Here is a 22,481-nt window from a genome sequence, read left to right on the forward strand (position 1 = left end):
GAGTATCCAACCCTAGTAAAATCTATGGAAAAAACCCTGCAAAGTACTTGCTGAAAGGCTAGTCACTCAAACATTTAACTGAGTAAGACATGGCTTACTTTGACCTTTTCTATCCAAATTTGGTATGGATTATCCTCAAACCTACCTCTCCTATGTTGCCAAGTTTGAAATCAACCTGTTGAGCCATGTTAAAATTATCAGCTACAGAATCCCTCTCCTTTGATCCCCTGCAATTTCTTATTATAATGGCGGAATACAATTCAGCTGACTTGCCCTTAACATATAATTACAGATAAATTTAAGCAAAGGAAAAAAGAATAATTAGGTCCTACGTGTTATGGGATCAGATCTACTCAAGCCATAATAGTTAAGGGATAACAGTGCAAGAAATCTCCTTGGGGAAGGATAAATGGAGAAGAGAAAACCCAAGAATGTAGTCTTGAAAACTTTCTGTTTAGGGAAAGCAGCCTAAGATCTGCAGCTTTACTTTTGCATCATAACGTACAGTATCAAAACCCATTTCAGTACAGCCCAAAGACCATGCAAAAGCAGCCAGAATACACTTTGGTTTTTTAAAAATACATTATTTTATTATAAAAATATCCGCAGTCCTCACTTTTCTTGTAAAAAAGTATACATTTGCACAAAGCAGTCATACCCAAAGCTTCATACAGAAGAGAGGCCAAAGGGAATGTTTGTTTGCATAGTTTAACAGTTGTGGATCAGCAATAGTCTTCAAGATTTTAAAAAAGCAAGCCGTATTGGGCAGAGAAACCACCACAGAGTACTATAGAAAACACAGTACAAGACTCAGTCAGGCCTATGAAAATCCACCATGAAGATTCCACACCAAAAGTCTCTCAGCAGCTCAGGGAGCAGCTGACTCCATTGTGAAGATAAATTCTCAAGTCACCGTAGGGGCCATTTCTGTGCAAAGAGTATTCAAAGAGCTGGCAGTACAATGCTTTGGCAGAGTAGTCTTTGGCAAAAACACAACAAAGCTCATCGACCAACTATGTGGATGCCCCACCAATTAATGGCAGCATGACACACTCTGAATTGGCGTATGATGATGGCTGTGGCTGTCCCATGTTGACCTAGAAGGAGGAGGAAGAAGAAAGTATTACCAACTTGCATTACGTCTACATGAAGAATGTATAAGAAAAGAGAAAGCTGAGCACTTGTTTGGTCAGGACCTAGGAGAGAATCCAGCTCAATATAAAAAAACAAGACAGGGTGGGTTGTGTAAGCTGCTTGTGCAGAGCAGAGAGCAGCTGCCCCATTCAGTCCCACCACTGCTGCTTCAGTAAACAGTCTCAGGAGGACCCCAGGGCTTAGCTTGATTTTCTTGCTTTGCTGCCTGCCTTGAGTTGTGTGTATCGAGAGTTGGTATAAGCGGCCTAATCCCCAAAGAGAGTCCTAGAGTCCAAATGGTGCAAGTTAGATAAATTGATCCCACCCCAAGTAGAAAGTATGCAGGCAATAAATTCTAGACAGACAACCCCAAATATTTACACCATCTTTAAATGTTGACTCTTATCTCAAGACAGGTTTTTGTTTTTTTAAAGCACAATGTGGTTACTTTCCCCACCCCTTGCACTCTGCCTTAAAGCAGGAGTGGGGAACCTGTGGCCTTCCAGTTGTTGTTGGATTCCAATTCCCATCAGCCAGCCTTGCTTGTTAGGTGGGGCAGCCACCATTCTAGATGGGGTATTTTGGTGGGAGAGGCACATAGCGGTGGAGAGGATGTCAGGGCCAGGCCAGGGGAAAACAGAGTGACCTTTCCCCTCACTCCTCCATCCAGAGTGGGTATTAACTTACAGGAATGATGTTTAATCTGTTTAATTGTCTCACCCTTTTTCAGAGATTCCTAGGAATACCAGACTCAATACCTTTGCCTATAGCTACACTCCCCTTTCATCTGTGGTCTGTCCCTGTGTTCTGATTCTTCATGAACTAAACTACTTTGGTAATGACAGTGAGCTCCTGAGCTTGGCTTTGATGCTGCATTAGGTATCTCAGATTTAGATTCCACCTGAAAAACAAATTTATCCATACTAAAAGTTTAGTGAAGGGCAGAGAGAAAATAAACAATTTACATGTGTTTGTTAACTCCTCCTTGAGAGTACTCCTTGTTCCTGACCGTTAGATTTTCCCTCCTGTTGGACAATCAAAGGAAAACTGGCTGCTACATAAAAGACTAACAAAGTAATTGGAAACTAATTGTGGAAAGCAAATGGATTTTTTTTTACTGGTTGCTGGGTTGATTTTTCTGTTCAAAAACCTTGAAAAAAACTCATGCTGCACATATTGGGAAAATCAGAAATTAGGTCTGAGTTACAGCCTAGGTAGCCAGCCAGCCATCTAGTTAACTGTAGTTTACACAGCAATATTTCTATTCCTCTGGGGCTTTGCCATCAAGTACTCAAGCCACTATGATTGTAAGTTTAGTGAGTACTTTAAAAGAGTAAAGGGTATCTTTGGGTAGATATCTTTTCAGGTGACTTTAAGTTATCTCTTTATTTGACCCTTTAGCAATAATAAGCACCCAATCCTCCTCTACTTATTATAGTAACTGCAGAATAAATAAACTTTTTACTGCAGGCATATTGCTGGCTGGGTAAAGAACACAACTGAAATAGAAAAACAGAGCAAAGGTAAGTCTAAGGCCAGGCCACATCTACACTAGACATTTATTTCACATTAAACAGTCATGGCTTTCCTGGGAAGTGTAATTTGTGAAGGGTTCTGAGAGTTCTTAGGAGACTATTATTCCCCTCACAGAGTTCCAGTTCCCCAAATTCTCTGGGAAGAGGGGCTGACTGTTAAACTACTCTGGCCACTGGAGTTCTGTGAGGGGAATGAGTCTCCTAATAACATTCAGCACCTTCACAAACTACACTTCCCAGGATTCTTTGGGGGAAGCTATGATTGTTGAAAGTGAAATAAATGTCTGGTGTGGATGGGGCCCAAGGGGTGAAGTCTAACCCTAGCCCATAATACAAAGTTCTAATATTTAACTCTTTGAGGGTCATGTTACTATATTGGCTTTCCCCCCAGGATCACTTAATTATAGATTGTGATCATGAAAAATCCACCTTTAGTTAGGGACAGTCTTGAGCGAGCAGAATTTTGAGGGGTCTTCTAGATGAAGCTTTTGTTGTGTACTTGCCCTCGCTTATTCACTGGGTCCTACTCTTAAATTGCTCATGTTCTTAAAAAAAAGATCATTCTTTAAATGGGAGGTTGTCACTGTCTGTCATGTCACAAATTAAAAAGACAACAATTTCTCAAGAAAATCCTGTGGAGGGGCAAAGCACAGCTCGGGAGGGGGCAGTGCCCCCATCCCCTACAGGGATGCCATCAGCCCCTGCTAGCCAGGCCAATGATCAGGGATTATGGGAATTGTAGTAGTGCAACGTCTGAAGGGTCACAAATTCCCCATGCCTGCCTTAACTGTTAAAATGGCCCAGGAACAGGCATAGGACAAGTTTTTCTCTTTGCTAGGGCATCACAGGAGGAGTTTAAACTTCAAGGAATAAGGAGTAGCAGGTTAATTAAACAGATAATTTAATTCACCAGACAACCAACCTGGCAAAAAGCTTATCAGTATCTATGTACCTTCCTTTTAATGAAAGGGAGTTACCTCAGTGCTCTTGTGTAAATGCCACTTTATCCCAGAACTGGGAAAACCTTCCTGATTCTGCACAAATAGAAAGCAACAGGTTGCTTTTCTAAAAAAAGGCAGGGGGAAGGAGAAAAGCAAGGGTCTGTTTCATTATTTGGGTTCTGGAGTATACGCAAGCACCTTGAATGATAGATGGTTTGTTGCGCCTGTGATGAAGATGGAAACTCTTCCTCTGCAAGCCTAAAAGTGGTTTTCAAAGATGATGGGATAATTTGCAGAGAACCCAGATAAAACAGGTGGAACAAGAGTGCCCAGTTCCCTTTTGCATTGGAGATTTCTTCAGCTAAGATTTCAACAATGTGTTTAATGCCAAAAAGACAAAGGCAATGGCTGAACCATGATATCTTCTCACCAAGGGGCAAGCTAGATATCATTGTGGCAAAACCCAAGATGAACCATTTCAAGCTCACAGGGGATGGGGGGAAGAGACTTAAAAGTGCTGTGTGGGGAAGCAAAGGTGGGAAAATATGTTGCCTATGCTCCCCTCCCTCCCAACCCCCCTGTTTTGCCCAGGGGTGTAGTGTCCAGGGTCTCAGGAGGTCTTAGACCACTTACTTTTTTAGGAGCAGGGTCCCTATGTTTTCAGCATTCTGCAAGCCAATCAGCATGAAAGGGGAGTGTGTTACCCACTGAGAAGGGTTGTCTAATGTACTTCCACCTGCGGATTGGAGTCAATCAGAGTGAAAGGAGATGAGTCAGCCACTGAGAAGACTCTTTTCAGTAGCTAACACTCTCCCCTTTTGTGCTGATTGGCCCCTAGGGATGTCTGTCGTTGTGGGAGAAGGCATTAACAAGGATCTCATTCTCAACTCAGGAGCAAAATAAAAAGTGGGGGGAGGGAATGTGGCTATGATTGCCATGAAGGGACCCTGCACTTCTGAATTTACCGCTACATTACTGGTTTGGCCCAAAGTGTTTCTCTCTCAGTAGGGTTACTGCCCATTTTTGAGCCCAACTGGGAGGAAAACAGCTGGGGTAAACAGTTTTGGGTGAAAGTACAAGCAGAGAGAGGATTCCGCTCCTCTACATTACTCATGCCATTCTTTAAATCATCTCCCGCAACTGTATATGAATTCAGCTGCAACCTGTGTCTGTCCCTGTGATGTCTAGTTTGCACGCAGGCAAGCTTTTGTTACAATCTATACAGCCTCCAGGGAGCCAGGAGCAGAGGCTTCTGCTGAGAGGAAAGGCGGGATGTAAATCAAATAACAAATAAATAAATAAATAGAGCTTTGTGCATTTCAGGAAGAGGGAAAAAAGGATTGTTTGGGGAATATTACATGCTGCTTAAGGGACAGTCATCGCACAGCATCTAAATGCTTTTATTCTATTATACAATTGCTGCTTGCAATAGGGTAGTGAAGCAAATGGACAAATGCAGCGTAGAGTACCCAAGGGACAGAGATATTAGATTCCAGGTCCAACTGAAGCAAAAACCTCAGCAAAAGACTGGCATCGTCAAAGTAGGCACATAAAAAACCATTTACAGTCATTCATACCACCGCTATCCCATATCAAGCGCTGGAAGTTGGCATTAAAATTTTCAGGAAACGTCTCTTGAAATTATACATGCTCTATCACTTTGAAAATCCATTAAGGACAGAGAATCTCATCATGTTTCTGTGGTTTGGGATAAAGAAATATTAAGTTTTGTTTTGTTTTGTTTAAGAAGGTGGACTACAATGCCACTCGCTCACTGTCATTCAGGGCTGGGTTACATAAAGGATTTCAGTCCCCATCAGTTGTAGACATTAAAATCTATCAAGCCAAGATGGCAGCTCAAAAGCTGCCTTTTATACAAGCCACATCATGAGAGGCCTGCACCACAGTCTGAGAACCAAGTTTAATTTTCCAACACTGAAATTAATCTGTGTTACTTGAAAAATGTAATATAACTCCAGGGACCTAAACATCTTCTATTATACAGATGGTGCTATATGTCGGATAGGAGTAAATGTATGTCAATTATGGCTCCAGATATTTGTAGACATTGAGGCCCAGCTGGTACAAATCTGAAGCACATTTTGTGGAATCATAAAAAGAGAAACTACAGAAACTGATATTGGAAACCATCCTAAAACAATAGGGTATATCTTGCCTCAATCAGCAATGTTTGTTTTTTTAAAAAGGTAAAACGTGCCCTTTTGATCTTGGGGTGAATTTGGTATCAAGAGCCAGAATATGCACAGCAAAAAATAGGAAACTAGCAAATGTGTCTTTGGAAAGTTTATGAACAAATGGAAAGTATAAAAACAGTAGACAGTATAAAATGACTAAAAAACAAAAGGAAACTAAGTGTTTAACTCATTCTTTGGAAAATATGGAAAATGTTTGTTACTGGAATGCAACAGTGAAAGGATGCAAGGCTTTGAGATATACAACATCATTAGATTTGTGACAGAGGTTATTTACTATGTTTACTCTATCCAGCGATTTTTAAATAAAAACTTTAAACTGTAATATGCATATTGCAATCTGTGAATAGCATTGCAAGTATGCAATGCACCTACATACCAATGCTGCCACACGTGTTACAGTTTCCTGACATGTGTGCTCAATCAGAAACATACATCTATGCTGAAGTACAGACCAGCCCCTTCCAGACACCACCCATTAAAGTATGCTTGAAAAAACAACCTTTGAAGTGTCTCAGAATATAGGCAGATGAAATGACTCAGTACATGTCTCCAGCTGATTTGAGGCATTCACTCAAAGCAATGAAGAAGCATGACTTGTGCTTCCTCTATGGCTGCTTCTGTAGGTTGCATGAAGGAGAGGGGATGCATACCATTCCTGCAAGAGAGGCTATGCATCTTCCGCCAGCCTTCATATCAGAGTTAAAAAAGGGATGGACTTGTCTGCTGCCACTTTGGATGGCCATTCAAAGTTGCCTTCTTACAGTGTTTCTCCAATAGCGGGTCAAGACTCACCAGTGGTCCCTTGGCCACTTTCATGTGGGCCTGAGTGCCACAACCTGCCCAATGTCTTCTTACTTGCCTTCCCCCTGCCCCTAAGCTGCGCCATAGCCTATTGGTTGAATCAATACCATCAACTCCCTGCATGTTGATGCTCCATGTTGAAGAACGGATAAAAGAAACTGGCAGCTTGGGGGGGGGATGGGGGAAGGAATGAAGAACAGATTGAGTATGAGAGGAGGAAAAATTACAGAAGATAAGTAAAAATCATCTGAAAGGCATGTGGGGGTGAGAATGTAAAAGAAAACGTTATCTCCACTCTGAGCCTCTGGATGAGGGCCTTTTGGCCATAAGGCGGGGTATAAATTTAATAAATAATAAATAAATAAATAAATAAATAAATTATCAAATTCTTCCTAAAATGAGGAAGCCGACTCATAATATCTCCAGAGCAAATATCTGTATATAGCTTGAGAAAGGCAAGCTATAGAACTCTTTGCCACAAGGAAAACACTATGGCAAAGAATGTAGCAATTTCTAAAGATGGATTAGATATCAGTAGAAAATGATGTCACTGCCAGCTGATTCTGCCAAACTCTGTCTCTACCTGCCACCTTTTGTGACTGGCATCAACAGTCTGTGACTCATGGGCTTCAGTAATTTTCAACTGTTGCAAGTTGGCCCTGGAGGTAGAAAGTTTGAGAACCCCTGTTCTAGGAGATAGTGAGTACTGGAAAAGAGATGGTGGACACAATAAAGGCTATTCTCTGTTTTTCTTCTATGTCTAATGGCTACGCTTCAAGTCAAACCCTGTCCGGGCCAGAATAGAGAGCTAAACATCAAGAAGATTGTATACTTATGCATTTCATGCAACACTGATAACATTATACATAAGAATCAGACAACATGAGGGCCATTGCTTTTCCAGCATGAAAAAATCATGAGACCACTTAGTTCTTGAACAAATGCTTAGTGACTACTTTGCTTCAGTTTTTTTAAAATTAATGCTGAAATTACACCTTACTGAAAGCTCTTGAAGAGCATGCAAAATGGAATCAATGCCTCAGATTGTGGAAAACATTTAATGTTCTTAATGTACTCAAACATGGGGGGGGGAGAAGGAAGGCGACAGACCAAAATTTCATCCAAGGTTGGGGAAGAGCAAGCACAGCATAGTAGCCTTCCTTGCAAAACATGTTCAATGTTTTATCTCTGGGTTGGTAGTTGACAATATGTGGCTATCAATAGATAAAAGTGACTCATGCAACCACAGACCTTTTTTGTTTTAAATTCTATCATTGTGTTAATGCCATAGAACAAATACTAGGAGAAAAAGAGGAAAAAGTGAAATAAAGATATGATGGGTACAAGTTGAATGTACCAGCATTGGGAGTCCACCAAAGATTATGGAGCAGATTCTGTCAAAAAGCCAAGCTTATTTAGATTACAGCATTTCCCCAAAACAAAGTGTAGGTTGTAAACATAGTTATACAACAAAGCTATATACAAAGGTTTCCATGCAATTAAAAACGAAGAATTATTCTTAATCAGAATCATCTGTAATAGAGGATGATGTTGGTAATCCTGGCTTTTCCACAAAAATGATTTGCATGGTTTCTGAGGCCCCCCAAATTAGGCTTTGTGATTTCTGCATCTGAGACCATGGAAATGCATCCATGTTTTGAGCCTGAGAAAATACCCCCAGAAGTTCAGGGGTCATTAACATGACAGTTGTTTGAGCCAAATCACTGATTAAGCCAAGTGTGACATCAGTCATGCCAATCAGCATCCAGCTGGGGAACAAGCAAGGCAAGAACAAGTTGTTTTAAGCAGGAAACTGCTACCGAGGGAAACAAACAATTTGCATCGCACAGCCAACAGGGCTTAGTGCTTTCTTCCCAGAGGCCATGGAATCTTTCACAGACATAAAGAGAGGTGAAGTTCTTTTGCAGAAGCTCCGTCTTCCCTGTGAACAGAACCCAGTTGAGACTAGCAGGCATGTAGAATGCCGGACAATTTAAGAATACATATCAGCAGGAACGAGGAATACACAGCGGGGCAGAGAACGTAATTTACTACAGCAGGGGACCAGAGTATTTTTATTTTGTAATGCCATCTCCCAGCCGCACATCTTATTGTCATATACAGCCATGCTTCAGAGAGAGGGGGAGAAGGAAGAACAGGATCGAGCGGGGGTTACCTGGCGGGTTGCGCCCTGAAAGAAAGAGCTTTATACCAGCCGCTCTTCCCTCGTCGTCATCCCCTGCTCGGGCTGAACAGCCTGGCGGAGGCGGCTGAGCTCCAGGGGGCCGGCAACCCGGACAGAAACTGCCGCTGCGGTTCTCGTGCTCTTCGCGGGAGGGCCGAAGTCAGGCGGCAAGAAGGGCGCAGGCGCGGGTCGGCGCCGCTGGGATAGGCGCTCAGAGAGCTTGGCAGCCAGGCGCAGGAGGCTCGCCCGGCTGCGGGATTGGCTTGGGCTGGCGGTGGAGGGCGCCCCGCGCGGCAACTCTTCTGCCGGCACCCCGCGCAGGTTCCCCGAATACCAAAAGAGCCAGCAGAGGAGCGACAGAAAGAGCAACAACGCCCCGCTTAGTACCAGGAAATCCTCGAAAGAGCGCCCGTTCAGCGCCGGTTGTCCCACGGCGCCCGCCAGCACCAACGCCAGCCCAGCCGCGTCTAGCACCAGCGCGGCTACTAGGAAGACCGCGCAGCGCCCGTAACATGCGTGGGCCATGCCCGCACTGGCGGCGCACCAGCAGCGGGCAGGCAGTGGCCAAAGTCCGGAGCCAACCACACCCGTTCAGGTGTAGGCGGCTGAGCCACGCCCCTTTGCCTACCCGATCTCACAGTAAGCTCAAGTGCACATCGGACCACGCCGGCCCCTTTCAGGTTAAACAGAGACCAACCTAGCGGCTCTGCTATGGTCATAATTACTTTCCACAACCATCTTCTATAAGGCTATATAAGCCACAGTCACAATCTCTGATTGCTTCCATAGTCGCGCAATCATATCGCGGGTGGATCTCGTTCTTACAGTCCAAGGACTGTTTGCAGTAATCCTAATGCCCTTAATTAAAAGAAACAAAGCAAACTATAGTGCAGCCACACTTTGAATACTGTGTGCCGTTTTGGTCACTCCATTTCACTAAAGGATGTTATTGTAGACGCGGAAAAGGTACAGAAAAGGGCAAGCAAAATGATCGGAGGGTCGTGGTGGAGCGATTCTCTTAAGAAAGACTAAAAAAGTGGGCCTTTTTGGTTTAGAAAAATAGCCATTAAAAGGAGAGGCGGGGAGGGGGAGAGAGATGGTGGGCTGAAGTTTTTCTATCCCACTCTCATAATACTAGAACCCAGGGCCCATTCAGTGACGTTGATTGGCAGGAAATTCAGGAGCAACAAAACAAAGCACTTCTCTTCACAGAAGTGGCTTCTGGAATTTGCTACCACAATGTGGTGTGGTGATGACAAATTACCTCAGATGCCTTTAAAAGGGGCTGAGGCTCTGACTGCTAGTCTGAGGTAGTGGTTAGAGTGCAGGAGACAGGGATCAAACCCCAGTCAGGAAGCTCATTGGACCAGTCACAGTCACTCAGTCTTAACTTATCTTACTGGGTTGTTATGTGGATAAAATGGGGAGGAGAGAACCATGTAGGCCACCTTGAATTCCCTTGGAGGAAAGGTGGGGTATAAATGTAATAAATATATAAACAAACATACAATGCCTGTATGGAGCTTTCAGTATGCTCTCAGGTCCTTTGCTGATGGGGTAATTATAGAACTGACTGGGGAGCCACAACTACTACAGTACCTTCATACCCTGCTTGTGGGCTTCTTACAGGCATCTGGTTGGCCATCTGCAGGCAGCAGGATTCTGGACTAGACAAGACCTATGGCTTGATCCAGGAGGGCTATTCTTATCTTTTATCTTTTTATTTTCAAGGAGCTCAGGTGGCATATATGGAGTTTCCCCCATTATCCCCAAAATAACCCTATGATATGGGTTAGTCTGAGGGGTGGTGATAGATCCCAAGTCATCCTGTGAAAGGGGGACTCAAAGCCAGGTCTCCCCCTTTCACAGGATGACTTGGGATCTATCACCACCCCTCAGACTAACCCATGTCATAGGGTTATTTTGGGGATAATGGGGGAAACTCCATATATCCATTTGTCGTCTTTGTTGGAATATATGTGGTTTAACTCCAACTTGGTGAGTTGAGGCTGCATGGGGTTAAAAAGGGTAGCTAGAGAGGAGACCTCTTGGTTGCTAGGCTATATCTGTCCTCCTGCTTTCTCCTCCTTCCTGCTAGACCAGACTGATATGCAAAGGATGTTGATCACAACTCCATCCCCCCTTCTTACTTCTTCTTTCTCTTGAGAGGGGAGCAGACATATTCCTTTGTTTCTCCCTCTCCTCCAAAGCATGAGGGCAAGCACTGGGCTCAGTGTTTGCAGCTCCAACTTAGCTAGTTAGCTAGATATAGGACTCTTTCCTATCAAGTATGTACTTCCAGGATCAAGTAGTTATTTCTTATTTTAAAGCTTAAAATCTCTGTCTGACTAATTTGCAGGGAAGGTATAATCTTTAGCAAGGATTCAAACACACACACATAAGCTTGCTCAGTACTCTCCGTTCCCAGCATCGGGACTCTCCAACAATCTCGTTCATTATTGTTGTTGTTGTTGGTATTTATTGCCCAGAGGTCCAGAGCGGGTTAAAATACAGTGTTAAAAACTGTTAAAAACAACCAGAATCACAAAATAGGGTGAGTCCTAAAAACATTTCCCTCAGGTGTCAAAGGCCAGGGTAAAGAGGTGAGTCTCCAGCATTCACCTAAAGCTGTACAATGACTCTCCTGGGCCGCTGCCACCCCAAGCTTGAGGCTGGTGGAACTACCAAAAGGGCCTTCTCTGCTGATCTCAACACCCAAAGGGTCTGTAGGGAAGGGGGTGACCTTTCAGATATCATTGTCATTCATGGTAAGTGAGAGGAAGGATGGAGGGAAACAAGGAACAAACACACCCCACACTTTTGTCATTCTTCATCTGATCATCTTGATGGTGAACACAAAAGGCTGATAAATGAGTGTGAACAGGTAATGAATGAATACCCTCAACTGTCCGAGCGTAATTCACATTTATTCACTCACCCATGCCACATATACAAGGTCACACCCTTATCGTTCTCCATGCTAATTAATTAATTTAGAATAACTTCCTCTCCTGATCCAGCACTCACATTTGCAAACAGAGATGAGCATCATTTTGGTCACCCCAGGCATTCAGCAAAAGGTCCTGAAAATCATTCCTTTGTCACTCTTCAACTGCCCTTGTTGTGAGTCAAACAAAAGGGTGTTGAAGGATAACTAATTTATGTTGCTTAATCTTCAATACCTGATTCCTTAGTCATTTTTAAGCTTTTACTTGAACCAGGCCACTTTGCTCAATTGCTTGGTGACTCTAATTAAGTCAGTAAAGGACCTGAGAGCCTCAAGGTTGGAGGACCTAGTGCTGTGTTCTTCAGCCTTGGGTCCCCAGATTTTGATGGACTACAATTCACATCATCCCGGACTATTGACCACGGGTGTCTGGGGATGATGGAAGGTGTAGTCCAACAACATGAAGGGACCCAAGGTTGAAGAACAGTAACCTAATGTGTCTAGTTTTAAATTTTAAGTATCAGGGATGGGGGATGAGAGAAAGATATCAGGACTGGGAGTCCCATGGGCAGAGAGAATGGAAGCAACGTTGAGGAAGAGTGATTTTCACTGAGACCACAGCAGGGGAGGCTGGGTCTAATGTTTAAATTTTATAAAAACTGGTCACTTTAAGTGCAATCATGCATTAAAGTCTTAAGATCTCAAGGCTCAGGTCCTTTGCTAATGGGGGAATAAAACCAGCTGTGTTGTGTCAGATTGTGTGCGAGAGATGTAATTCCTCTGTTTCTGTAATGTTTATTTCTATTGGATTGTTTGAGACTGATTCTAACCAGATGTCACTGGAAAGCACAGGAGAAAGCCTGTTTGGGTGACCCCCCCTGCCCAGATTCCAGACAGAAGAGACTCGTATGCAAACAGATAAGCTGGGAGAAGTGTTGCTGACAAATTGAAGCCCTGACCCCAGCTTAGAACTATAAAGCAAGGTTCAGTTCACCCAGGGCACTGGCTGGTCCCAATGGCTGCCTGGCTAATGGATTTGCAGAGCTGGTTTGTGTTTCGCCAGGAAGTGCACTGACAAATTTCTTCTTTGTTCTTGTCAGCTGAAATATGATCTTTCTGTGTGACTCCATCTCTTACCCTGCTGTAGCAAGTTGGTTGTGATCACTGACATTTCCCAGAAGTATGTGTGTGTGTCCAGTGTGACTAGTCTGTCCAACACAACCCCTTTTCTACCTTCTCAGTCAGTTCACCTCTCTTTGCTGTGTTCTGCCTGGAGGGCTACAACCTGTCCCCGGCATTTAGCAGGAAAACATGAAGAACAAGCTTTTCCGGGGGCTATTAAACTTACTTTGAAGTAATTGGGGAGAGGAAATTACCCAACCCTTTTGTGGATCTTAAGCAACGGTCAGATTTGGGACTGTAGCACAGAAAGGGCTTTTATTTAAATGCTTCAGATCAAGATGATTCATGCTTCAAATGCATCCCAGGGTAACTCAAGTGTTCCCCCCCCCCCACGGGTAGCATCCAGGCCAGGGACAGCTTCAGGATTTCTGGGGACCCCAGACAAAAGACCATGAGTGGGCCCCTTTAAGAGCTGTGAGGGTGAGATGCACAAATAGGGGCTCACACTGGAGTCCTCCGCTCAGATGACATGTATAAGTGAGCCTAGACATATGCCAAATGCAGTATTGACCTGGAGGTTTATTTACATATTTTGTTATCTTCCAGTTACAAGCCAAATAAAGACTACAGAGACACTTTTGAAGATATTCCAGTAGTGTAATGGCAAATTCAGAAGTGCAGGATTCTCTCATGATAGTTACAGCCATGCCCCCTCATAGCCATGCCCCTTCTAAGATTATGCAGCCTTCTAAGATTATAATCTGGCTAGGCTTGAATGCTGCTTTAGAAGACTCTTTTCAGTGGCTAATACACCCACTTCCATGCTGATTTGCTCATAGGACACTGGAAGCATAGGGACCCTACTGGGATCTGGCTCCCCAAAAAGTAAAGGGTCTAAGACCCTCCCCCTGAGACCCTGGATGACTACACCCTTGTATTTCACTACCTTCCCCAAATCACCTCAGTGCCCCCCGTTAGTGGCCTGGCAACTGCCCCAGAGGCAAATCAAGAGCTGAGGTCTTTGAAGCCTCTCTGGCTTCCAGGTGAGAGTTTACTGTCCAAGGTAAGCCAGTATCCACAAAGTGAGAGTACAATTGGAACTACACCAGTCACTGTGTTGTAGTAGTTAGAGGGTTGGACTAAGATGAGAGATCCAGGTCCAAATCCCTACTTGACTGCAAAGCTCACTGAATGTTCTTGGGCTGTTCACTCTCTCTACCTGCCACATTGGTATTCTCCCTATTATATTGGGTGGTGCAGATTCGTGGGATGTGGGTACCAGGCTGGGGGGATTCGCTCTAGAGCTGGTGTTGGGAATCTGTAGCTCTCCATATGTTGAGGGAACCCTTCATCATTGGCTATGCTGGCAGGGGCTAATGGGAATTGGAATCCAATAACAACTGGAGAGCCACAGGTTCTCCACCTTTGCACTAGAGTCTATCCATTGTACAGCAATTTGACATACAGAGAGGGTGTGCAGTCATAGTTATTCCCCATCTCTCTTGGTAAACTCTTGTAGAGTTTGGACCAAGCTTGCAACACTGTCTGATGCCAAGAAAAACTAATTGCAGGTGATTTATTGCCTTCAGGTTCAGCATGAAAAAACCCCAAGAGTAATTCCTTTGCTCGTGGATCACAATCTAGAGATTGTCACATACAGTACAATGCTGTGTGCAACCAGATATTTATCCTGTGTGGTGGTTCCCCTCCCCCCTGACAGGCATAGGAATGGATATTTTTATCTGCGTCACATATTAGTTGGGAAGGGACATTTCCACCCATACTGTGAAGCTGATGGGAACTGAATTCATGTGGATATGCATTAAACAGTCTGATCCTAGTGCCTCTGTGTTAAACGTGGCTTGCTCCCAAGTAAATTTACATAAGCTTTAATTTGTGCAATCTGTGCCCTTGACACTGATCTAGCATCAGATTCAGCATATACAACCCTATTTCAATGCTGGGAACCACCCACTCAGTCTACTGTCACTGAACTAGTGCTTCACTCAAGCTAGGGAAGATAGTTAACACCAAATACTCTAACTAAACTTAGGAGGAACTGGAGTAGGATAGGGAGTGAAGGCCACCCTCCAAAGCTTAGTAGCACTGTTACAAAATCGGATGTGTAATGTTAATGACATCCTGAGAAGAATACAAAGCCTGATAACAAGCAGCACTGAGGTCTCTGCATCAGAGTTGCAGAAACAGTTACTATTGGAAAGAAGAAAGCTTGTTTCTAGAGTCCTTTCTTTGTCTGGTAGTTCATGCTATAGCAATGAATGATCTTCTAACCTCTAGCTGTTGCTGGAATACAAGTCCCATCATCCCTGACTATTTGCCATGCTGGCTGCGGCTGATGGGAGCTGGAGTCTAACAGCATATGGAGGGCCAAAGGTTAGCTGCTCCTGCACTATAGAATGCAGTTGCCTATGTACACAGGGATGTAAGAAGACCCAGGCAGTCCTTTCCATACTGACACCAAGAGTACAAGGTTTGTTAGCAAAGGATATTTTAGTCAGGTTCTCAAACAACAACTGCCAGAGATAAAACAGGAATTTTTCGGCAAAAGCACCACATAAAATAGATTTATGGGGGAAAGCATATTAAAGATGTTTTGTTTCCAATTGGGAGTAATGGGAAAGTTTATGGGAGCGGGAAACTACAATAAGCTACTTCCAGTTGTCCAAATAGAAGTTTGCAAAAGCTCCATGTCTGAAGGAAATGCAACCTTGCTTGAAACACAGCGTGGTATAGCGGGTTTTAGGGTGTCAGACAATGACCAGGGAGAATCATGCTCAAATATTCACCCAGCCATGAAGCTCACTGCGTGATAGGGATAGGTCAGAATTTCAATTCAGTTCGCATTTCAAGCTGAATCTCTTAGATCTGCACTTTCTGAAACAATATGAGAACCAAAACACAACCATCCCTTGAAATTTACACTTACTCAAATTTTGCAGTGCAATTCCCCAATCAAACAACGTTTACAAAAATGCATATATTAGGGGAAAGTATTCTTAAAAGTGAATACATGAGTGAAAATAGCATGCAAAAATGTATTATATGGTGAGCAATTGCTTGCAAAATGTGTACATTAGTCAAAACTGCCTACAAAAATGTGTTTAATAGGAGAAATTTGCAGTAAGATGCTGGAGAACTTTCATGAGGATTTTTTTAAATAAAAAATGCACAAATTGCTGCAGAAATGTGGAGAACTGAATTTAAGATTGGAAAAATGAGAAACTGAGAGAACCAAAATAGACAGATGTTTCCATTGCTACTGGATGACCTTGGGCAAGTGATTATCTCTCAGCCTAACCCAATTCACAGGGTTGCTGTGAGGATAATGTGAGTGGGGGAAGGAACGTGGAGCTCTCGGAAGGAAGGGCAGGATAAAAATGCAAATCAATCAATCATCCACCCATCCATCCACCTTTTTTAGCTGTGTCTCTGTTCCAGATAGGGATGGGTGAGAATTTCGATTCAGTTCGCATTTCAAGCAGAATTTATGAAATTCGCAATTTCCGAAACAATATGAGAACTGAAACACAGCCATCCTTCGAAATTAGCATTTATTCAAATTTTGGGATACAGTTAGCCAACTAAACATTTACAAAAATGCATATATTAGGGGAAAGTGCATAAAAATGAATACATCAGTGAAAATAACATGCAAAACGGCATGAAATGATGAGAAATGGCTTGAAAAAAATGTCAAAACTGCCTACAAAAATGTGTTTATTTGGAGAAATTCACACTAAAATGGTGGAGAATTTTCATGAGGATTAAAAAAATGCAGATTGCTGTAGAATGTAGAGAACTGAATTTAACATTGGAAAAATGAGAAACTGAGAAGCAAAACAGACAGATCTTTCCATCCCTAGTTCCAGGAGCTGTATGCTAAGCTTCTATACTTGTGGAACAGATTGAGAGAGAGGCAAGAACTGTTCTTTCAGGTGGGTTTTTTGTTTTGATAGGACCAGGACAGGTGACTCTTCACTTGTCTGTGGGTGCAGCTGCATTGAAGTCAGAGGTGATAAACTGGGGCTGCAACACTGATAATTTGTCTGGAGATGGGCACTATTCAACTGGCATTCTACTCCTTGGAGGTTACAATGATTTAAAGCCAGAGCTGCATTTCTTTTTGTTTTAGTTTCCTACCTGCTGCTATGACTGGGCAAATATGCAGCTCATAGGATTTATGGTCTGAGTTGGCCTGGCTTTCATTGATAGCCTGGCTCTAAAGATGCCAATTGCCTAGAATTGCCTGTCATAGTTGTGCATTCTTGGGGTCAGTTAGGAATACAGGAAGGTGTGTTTTAGTGAGTAAGACCATTGGTCCATCAAGCTTAGTTTTCTTGACACTGACTGGCAGTGGCTCTCCAGGGCTTTGAATGTGGACATTGCCAGCCCTACCTAGAGATGTTGGGGATTTAACATGAGACCTGCATGCAAAGCAGATGCTCTACCACTCATCTACAGCCCTTCTCCAAATCGGGGAAATCTAGTTTGTTCTACCTCCTGGACCTCTGTAAATCCCAGAAGTGGGGAGCCTTTCTTAGCTTGATTTAACAGCAGACTGCGCAAGCTGAAGCAGTGCAGTAATTTGAATGCATTGATCCCCGGGAGAAAAACAGCTTTGCCAATGTGGTAAGTGTCAGGAAACACTTAGTGTGCTCAGATTTCAGCTGCTGCCCTCCTGCTGAATAGAAATCTTGCTCTCTTGGTGCCAAGTCCCATCATGTTTTCCAAGAGTGCTGCAGAAAGCATACCACATGCTCCCATTAACCTCCACCCCTCGTGTTCTGCAGGAGAAACGTGCACTTTGAGATCAGCTCCTGTAAGGGGTGATTGTGTCAGCACAGCTGAGCTCCATAATGACGCACAATTGTAGAAATGCCTTTTTTTTAAAAAAATGAGGGGGAGAAAGCTATTACTGGTGTTAGAGGATCCTGTGACACGCTGCACAAACTGGACTCCTCCCCTCTCTTGCCCACGTCAGAATGGATCTTAGGCCTTGAAGACTCTCTGCAACTAAAGGCACTTCCAGATTCTCTCTATTTTGGGGTGGGATTCAACCACATACCGGCAAATTCGGGGTGCACAGTTAAAGCTGATTTGGAGTTCTTGTGCAACAAACTCACTTCTCCAAAGGATCAGCCTTTTTGTGATAAGGAAAGTGACGGGGAAATGCACTGGGAGGTGTGGGATAACACTTGCTTTGATGCAACATCATCTAATCTCCCTGCAAACAAATCAGAAGGAGTGCTTAACAATCAAGTTGTCTGGAAGTGTCCTAAATATGGTTTTGAAGGAAAAATATACTGCGGCTGACATTTTGGTTCTTATGGAAATGGCTGCACAGCAACCAGGTGGGCAGTCAGTGGTGATACTACAACAGTGTAAGTGTACCTATGCTCCATAGAAACAAGAGGCAATATGCACCAATTATCCCTATTTATACATTTATTTGTTTGTTTGCTGCCTGTCCTTGGTAAACATGATGATACATGTTCATTTCCTTTTTCTTTTCTACAGAGCTGAAAATTTTCCTTTGAGATTGCGCTTTTGTTATGGGAATATTACATTATTCCAGATCTAGACACATTTTACTCTTCCCATGGATGCCCCGTGCATCATCACTGCAATCAGCATGTGGTTCCATGAGTGTCTCAAAGGTCTATTGTTTATTGCCTTGAACAGAGTGACCAGTAACACAGACCCACCCAAATGCCATCTTATGTACTTTTTAGTTACACTTCCTTTAAATGCTTTTACTAGCTGTGACCTGCTACACTATGCAGTTCTAGTGCTGGTGTTGGAGAAGAGCTTTGCGCATACCATGGACTGCAAAAAATACCAATACTTGGGTGTTAGAACAAATTAAACCAGAACTGTCACTAGAAGCTAAAATGATGAAACTGAGGTTATCATACTTTGGACACATAATGAGAAGACATGATTCATTAGAAAAGATAATAATGCTTGGAAAAACAGAAGGATTAGAAAAAGAGGAAGGCCATACAAGAGATGGACTGATTCCATAAAGGAAGCCACAGACCTGAACTTACAAGATCTGAACAGGGTGATTCATGACAGATGTTCTTGGAGGTCACTGATTCATAGGGTCGCTATAAGTCGTAGTTGACTTGGAGGCACATAACAACAATTTTTATTTTTAAAAAAGAACTGGCCTCTTGCCCTGCCACTGAGTTACAATTATACTTTTTATTTAATTTATTTATTTATTGCATTTATATACCGCCCCACAGCCGAAGCTCTCTGGGCAGTTTACAGCTCTTTAGAGGTGCTTCCAGATGGAAGCTTATTGTGGAATTAGTGCTGCTCATGCATATGGTTGTTTGTTTGTGTACCATCCACCCAAGCCATGCCAGCCCATAATTTTTCTGCAGTTAAGCCAGATTTAACCATTCTGCAGAAAATCTGATAAGTAAAAATAACCAGTTTTACAGCTGGAGTTAACTGCTGGTGTAGAAGCCTTTTAGTGCGTTATTATTATTTTATGAGCACTTTGTCACATCTGTAGCAATGTTTTAGTGGGTGGCCTCTGATGCTACAATCCTACTACTGTTCTTCATTTGAGCAGAAACTAGACATTTTGTTTATGGTGACCCAAAAAATACAAGTGTGCCGTTTCTACCAATTGCCACTTGCAGAAGGCATGCTTGAATTTCAACAACCCATTTCAGGGAAGCTGCTTTCTCAAGATCTCCAGGCAGTACCTGTAAGGGACTACCTTGGAGATTGTAATCAACAGTACATGCAAAAAATAATGGGTTGTATCCAGTGGTAGTCCTATTCAGAATAGACCAATTAAAAGTCATAAACACGACTAAGCTCAGTTTATTAATTTCAGTGGGTCTACTCTGAGTATGACTAGCCTTAGATACAATCCAATAATAATATCATACAAAGGTCTTGTCCAGTGACCTTTTTATCTCTCTTGTACAAGCCTTATTCAGGCAAATATCAGTCTTGCAAAAGCATGGATGAATCTGTCAGTTTTGGTTCTCTGTTTCCCACTTTTCGAATCTTAAATTCAGCTCTCAACATTTCTGCAGCAATTTGTGATTTTTAAAAAAATCTTGAAAATTCATCAGCAGTTTTGTGCAAATTTCTCCTAATAAACACATTTTTGTATGTAGTTTTGATCAATAAACACATTTTTGCAAGCCATTTCCTCAATATAATGCAATGTTGTATGTTATTTTCACTATGTGCATTTTCATACATATATTTCCTAATATATGCATTGTTTGGTTGGAGAAAAAATGAAATGGACTGCCTTCAAGTCGATTCCGACTTATGGCAACCCTGTGAATAGGGTTTTCATGGTAAGCAGTATTCAGAGGACGTTTACCATTGCCTTCCTCTGAGGCTGAGAGGCAGTGACTGGCCCAAGGTCACCCAGTGAGTTTCATGGCTGTGTGGGGATTTGAACCCTGGTCTCCTAGGTCGTAGTCCAACACTCTAACCACTACGCCACACTGGCTCTCTTTGGTTGGAGAAGTACATTGCAAAATTTGGAAAAAATGTGAATTTTGAAGCATAACTGTGCTTCAGTTTGCATTTTGTTGCAAGAAGTGAAATTTAGGTAGTTTCTCCCCCTTCTCTTCTGCAAGACCTTAGTATTAAAAAATAAATACACACAAAAAACAAATGGAAACTGGTATCTCCCCCCCCAAAAAAGCACATTTTGCCTGTTGTGAAACATGATAATGAAGGGCGCCATCTAACTGCTATTTATGCCGGGCTGAGGGGAATTAGATATGGCAGCTCCCCAGCTAAGCTGGCTGTGTCCTGGGCTACGCCAGCAGAAGCCCCTCATCCTGGTTCAGCCATGGTGGAGCCAGGACCCAGACAGCTCTGCCGGGGGACTGCCAGGGAAGCCCATCCCAGCTTAAGGGGATCCAGCAGAAGCTGGCAGAAGGCCTAAAAGGGGGTGCTCTGGGGGGGTGTTGGAGGAGGAGCTGGGGGACTTAAGCAATAACCATGTCTCTTTCGGCTCCCTCCCGCGGCCCTCCATCATGGCAGCAAGTATGCCAGGAAAAGAGGTGGCAGAAGGAAACATGTATATTCTTTCCTTCTGCACACCCACTTGACGCAGCCAGCATCCTCCCCTCTGAGAGGCCTCTGAGTGGCAGCTGCATGCGGTGGCCCCTTCTGCCAGCTCTGCCTCCACCACCAAGTTGGATTGCTCTGTGGGGTGGTCATGTTTGCTCTCAAACACTTTCTGGGAACTTTTTTTTAAAGTGTGTGCACAGGTACAGAAATAGCTGCATGCATGCCTACAACAGGAAAAGGGTAGTGAAGGGTGGGAGAAAAATGATTGAAAGGAGGGACAACAATAACAACAACAACAACAACAACACACATACACACAGCCTCCACTGGTGTGGATGGCAAGCAGTGAAATGGCAATGAACATCATGACAAAAAATGGAAAAGTGTGCATGCTTGCATGCCAGTCACGCACGCACAAAAATAGGATCTGAACAACCCATTTGCAAGGTAATACCTCTGTATGGAAGCACCCCAGGTTTCCTTTTTGCTGCACACTTTGCTCCCTCTCTTTAAACTGAGTCACAGAGTGTTTTTAGCTAGGTCTCTACCTCAACCACCCAAGTCCAAATATTTGGGTACCCGGATGTTAGACTATGTACTGGCATTGAATCCGTGTTTGCAGGAGCACCGTGCTCTGTGCTATGATACGAAAGCAGTCTCCGCATGTTTGAAGGGCTGTCATGTAAATGATGGAACAAATTTGTTTCCTGCTCCACCAGAGAGTAGAGCCCAAAACAACAGGTTTGAAGGACAAGAAATGGGATTTCAGTGAAACTAGGAAAAACTTCCTGATGAAACACACACGTTGACATTGGAACAGACTGCTTCAGGAAGTGGGCCATTCCTTCATTAGAGGTTTTAGGGGAAAGAGTGGATGGCCACCTCTCAGAGGTGCTGTAGCAGTGGACTAGATGACATTTGAGACTGCTTTCAACTTTATGATTCTAAGTGTAAAATATAATTGGGAATGGGTTTTCTATTTGCATGGAAAAGCCCTTAGAATCTACTGGCTGCATGGAACCTTGAGGGACTCAAGCACTAACGAGGATCTGAGAGCCAATGAGAGATGTTCAGGGACTGGAAGATAGTAGGCTTAAGAGTGTCGCTCTCTACCAACTTGATTGCATCATTGCCATTAGCACAAGGAGAACTTCCACCTAGGCTTTTGGCCCTAAATTTGAAGGGCTTTAGGTATTAATGGGCTCTTTTAACATGGCAGGTCTTGCAAGACCTGTCTTTATTTGTACTGATCTATGTTTAGGTTGTGTTGTGTTTGTTGTTTTAATGGGTTTATTATAATTGGTTTTAATCTTGCTGTAAGTTGCTTTGGGTTGCTTAGCAAGGAAAGCAACTAAATTTATTTATTTATTATTTATAAATAATAACAATAACAATTTGTGACTGAAGGTTGTGTGTGTATAAAGTGTTAAAGAAGAGGGCTTCTCTATTCCTTCCCCAACTGATGGAGTAAGGCATGATTTTTACAGGATGCTACATGGACTGACCAGCTTTTGA

General features: G+C 43.1%; 1 protein-coding gene across 1 annotated transcript; it reads right to left on the minus strand.

Annotated features, from left to right (window-relative positions):
- Positions 1 to 563: 563 nt before the first annotated feature.
- Positions 564 to 9,524, minus strand: TMEM238L (transmembrane protein 238 like). Its single transcript, XM_061621854.1, has 2 exons — positions 8,804 to 9,524; positions 564 to 1,097 (listed from the first exon to the last, which is right to left on the minus strand). Exon 1 carries the CDS (start codon positions 9,335 to 9,337, stop codon positions 8,834 to 8,836), a length of 504 nt encoding a protein of 167 aa, XP_061477838.1. The 5' UTR covers positions 9,338 to 9,524; the 3' UTR covers positions 564 to 1,097; positions 8,804 to 8,833.
- Between the last annotated feature and the right edge of the window lie 12,957 nt (positions 9,525 to 22,481).

This window comes from Rhineura floridana, chromosome 3, assembly GCF_030035675.1.
Source record: "Rhineura floridana isolate rRhiFlo1 chromosome 3, rRhiFlo1.hap2, whole genome shotgun sequence".
Taxonomy (NCBI): Eukaryota; Metazoa; Chordata; class Lepidosauria; order Squamata; family Rhineuridae; genus Rhineura; species Rhineura floridana.

What these genes read in the sequence shown, in the direction of transcription:
- TMEM238L (XM_061621854.1), bottom strand. Translation starts at nt 9,337, where the DNA reads ATGGCCCACGCATGTTACGGGCGCTGCGCGGTCTTCCTAGTAGCCGCG.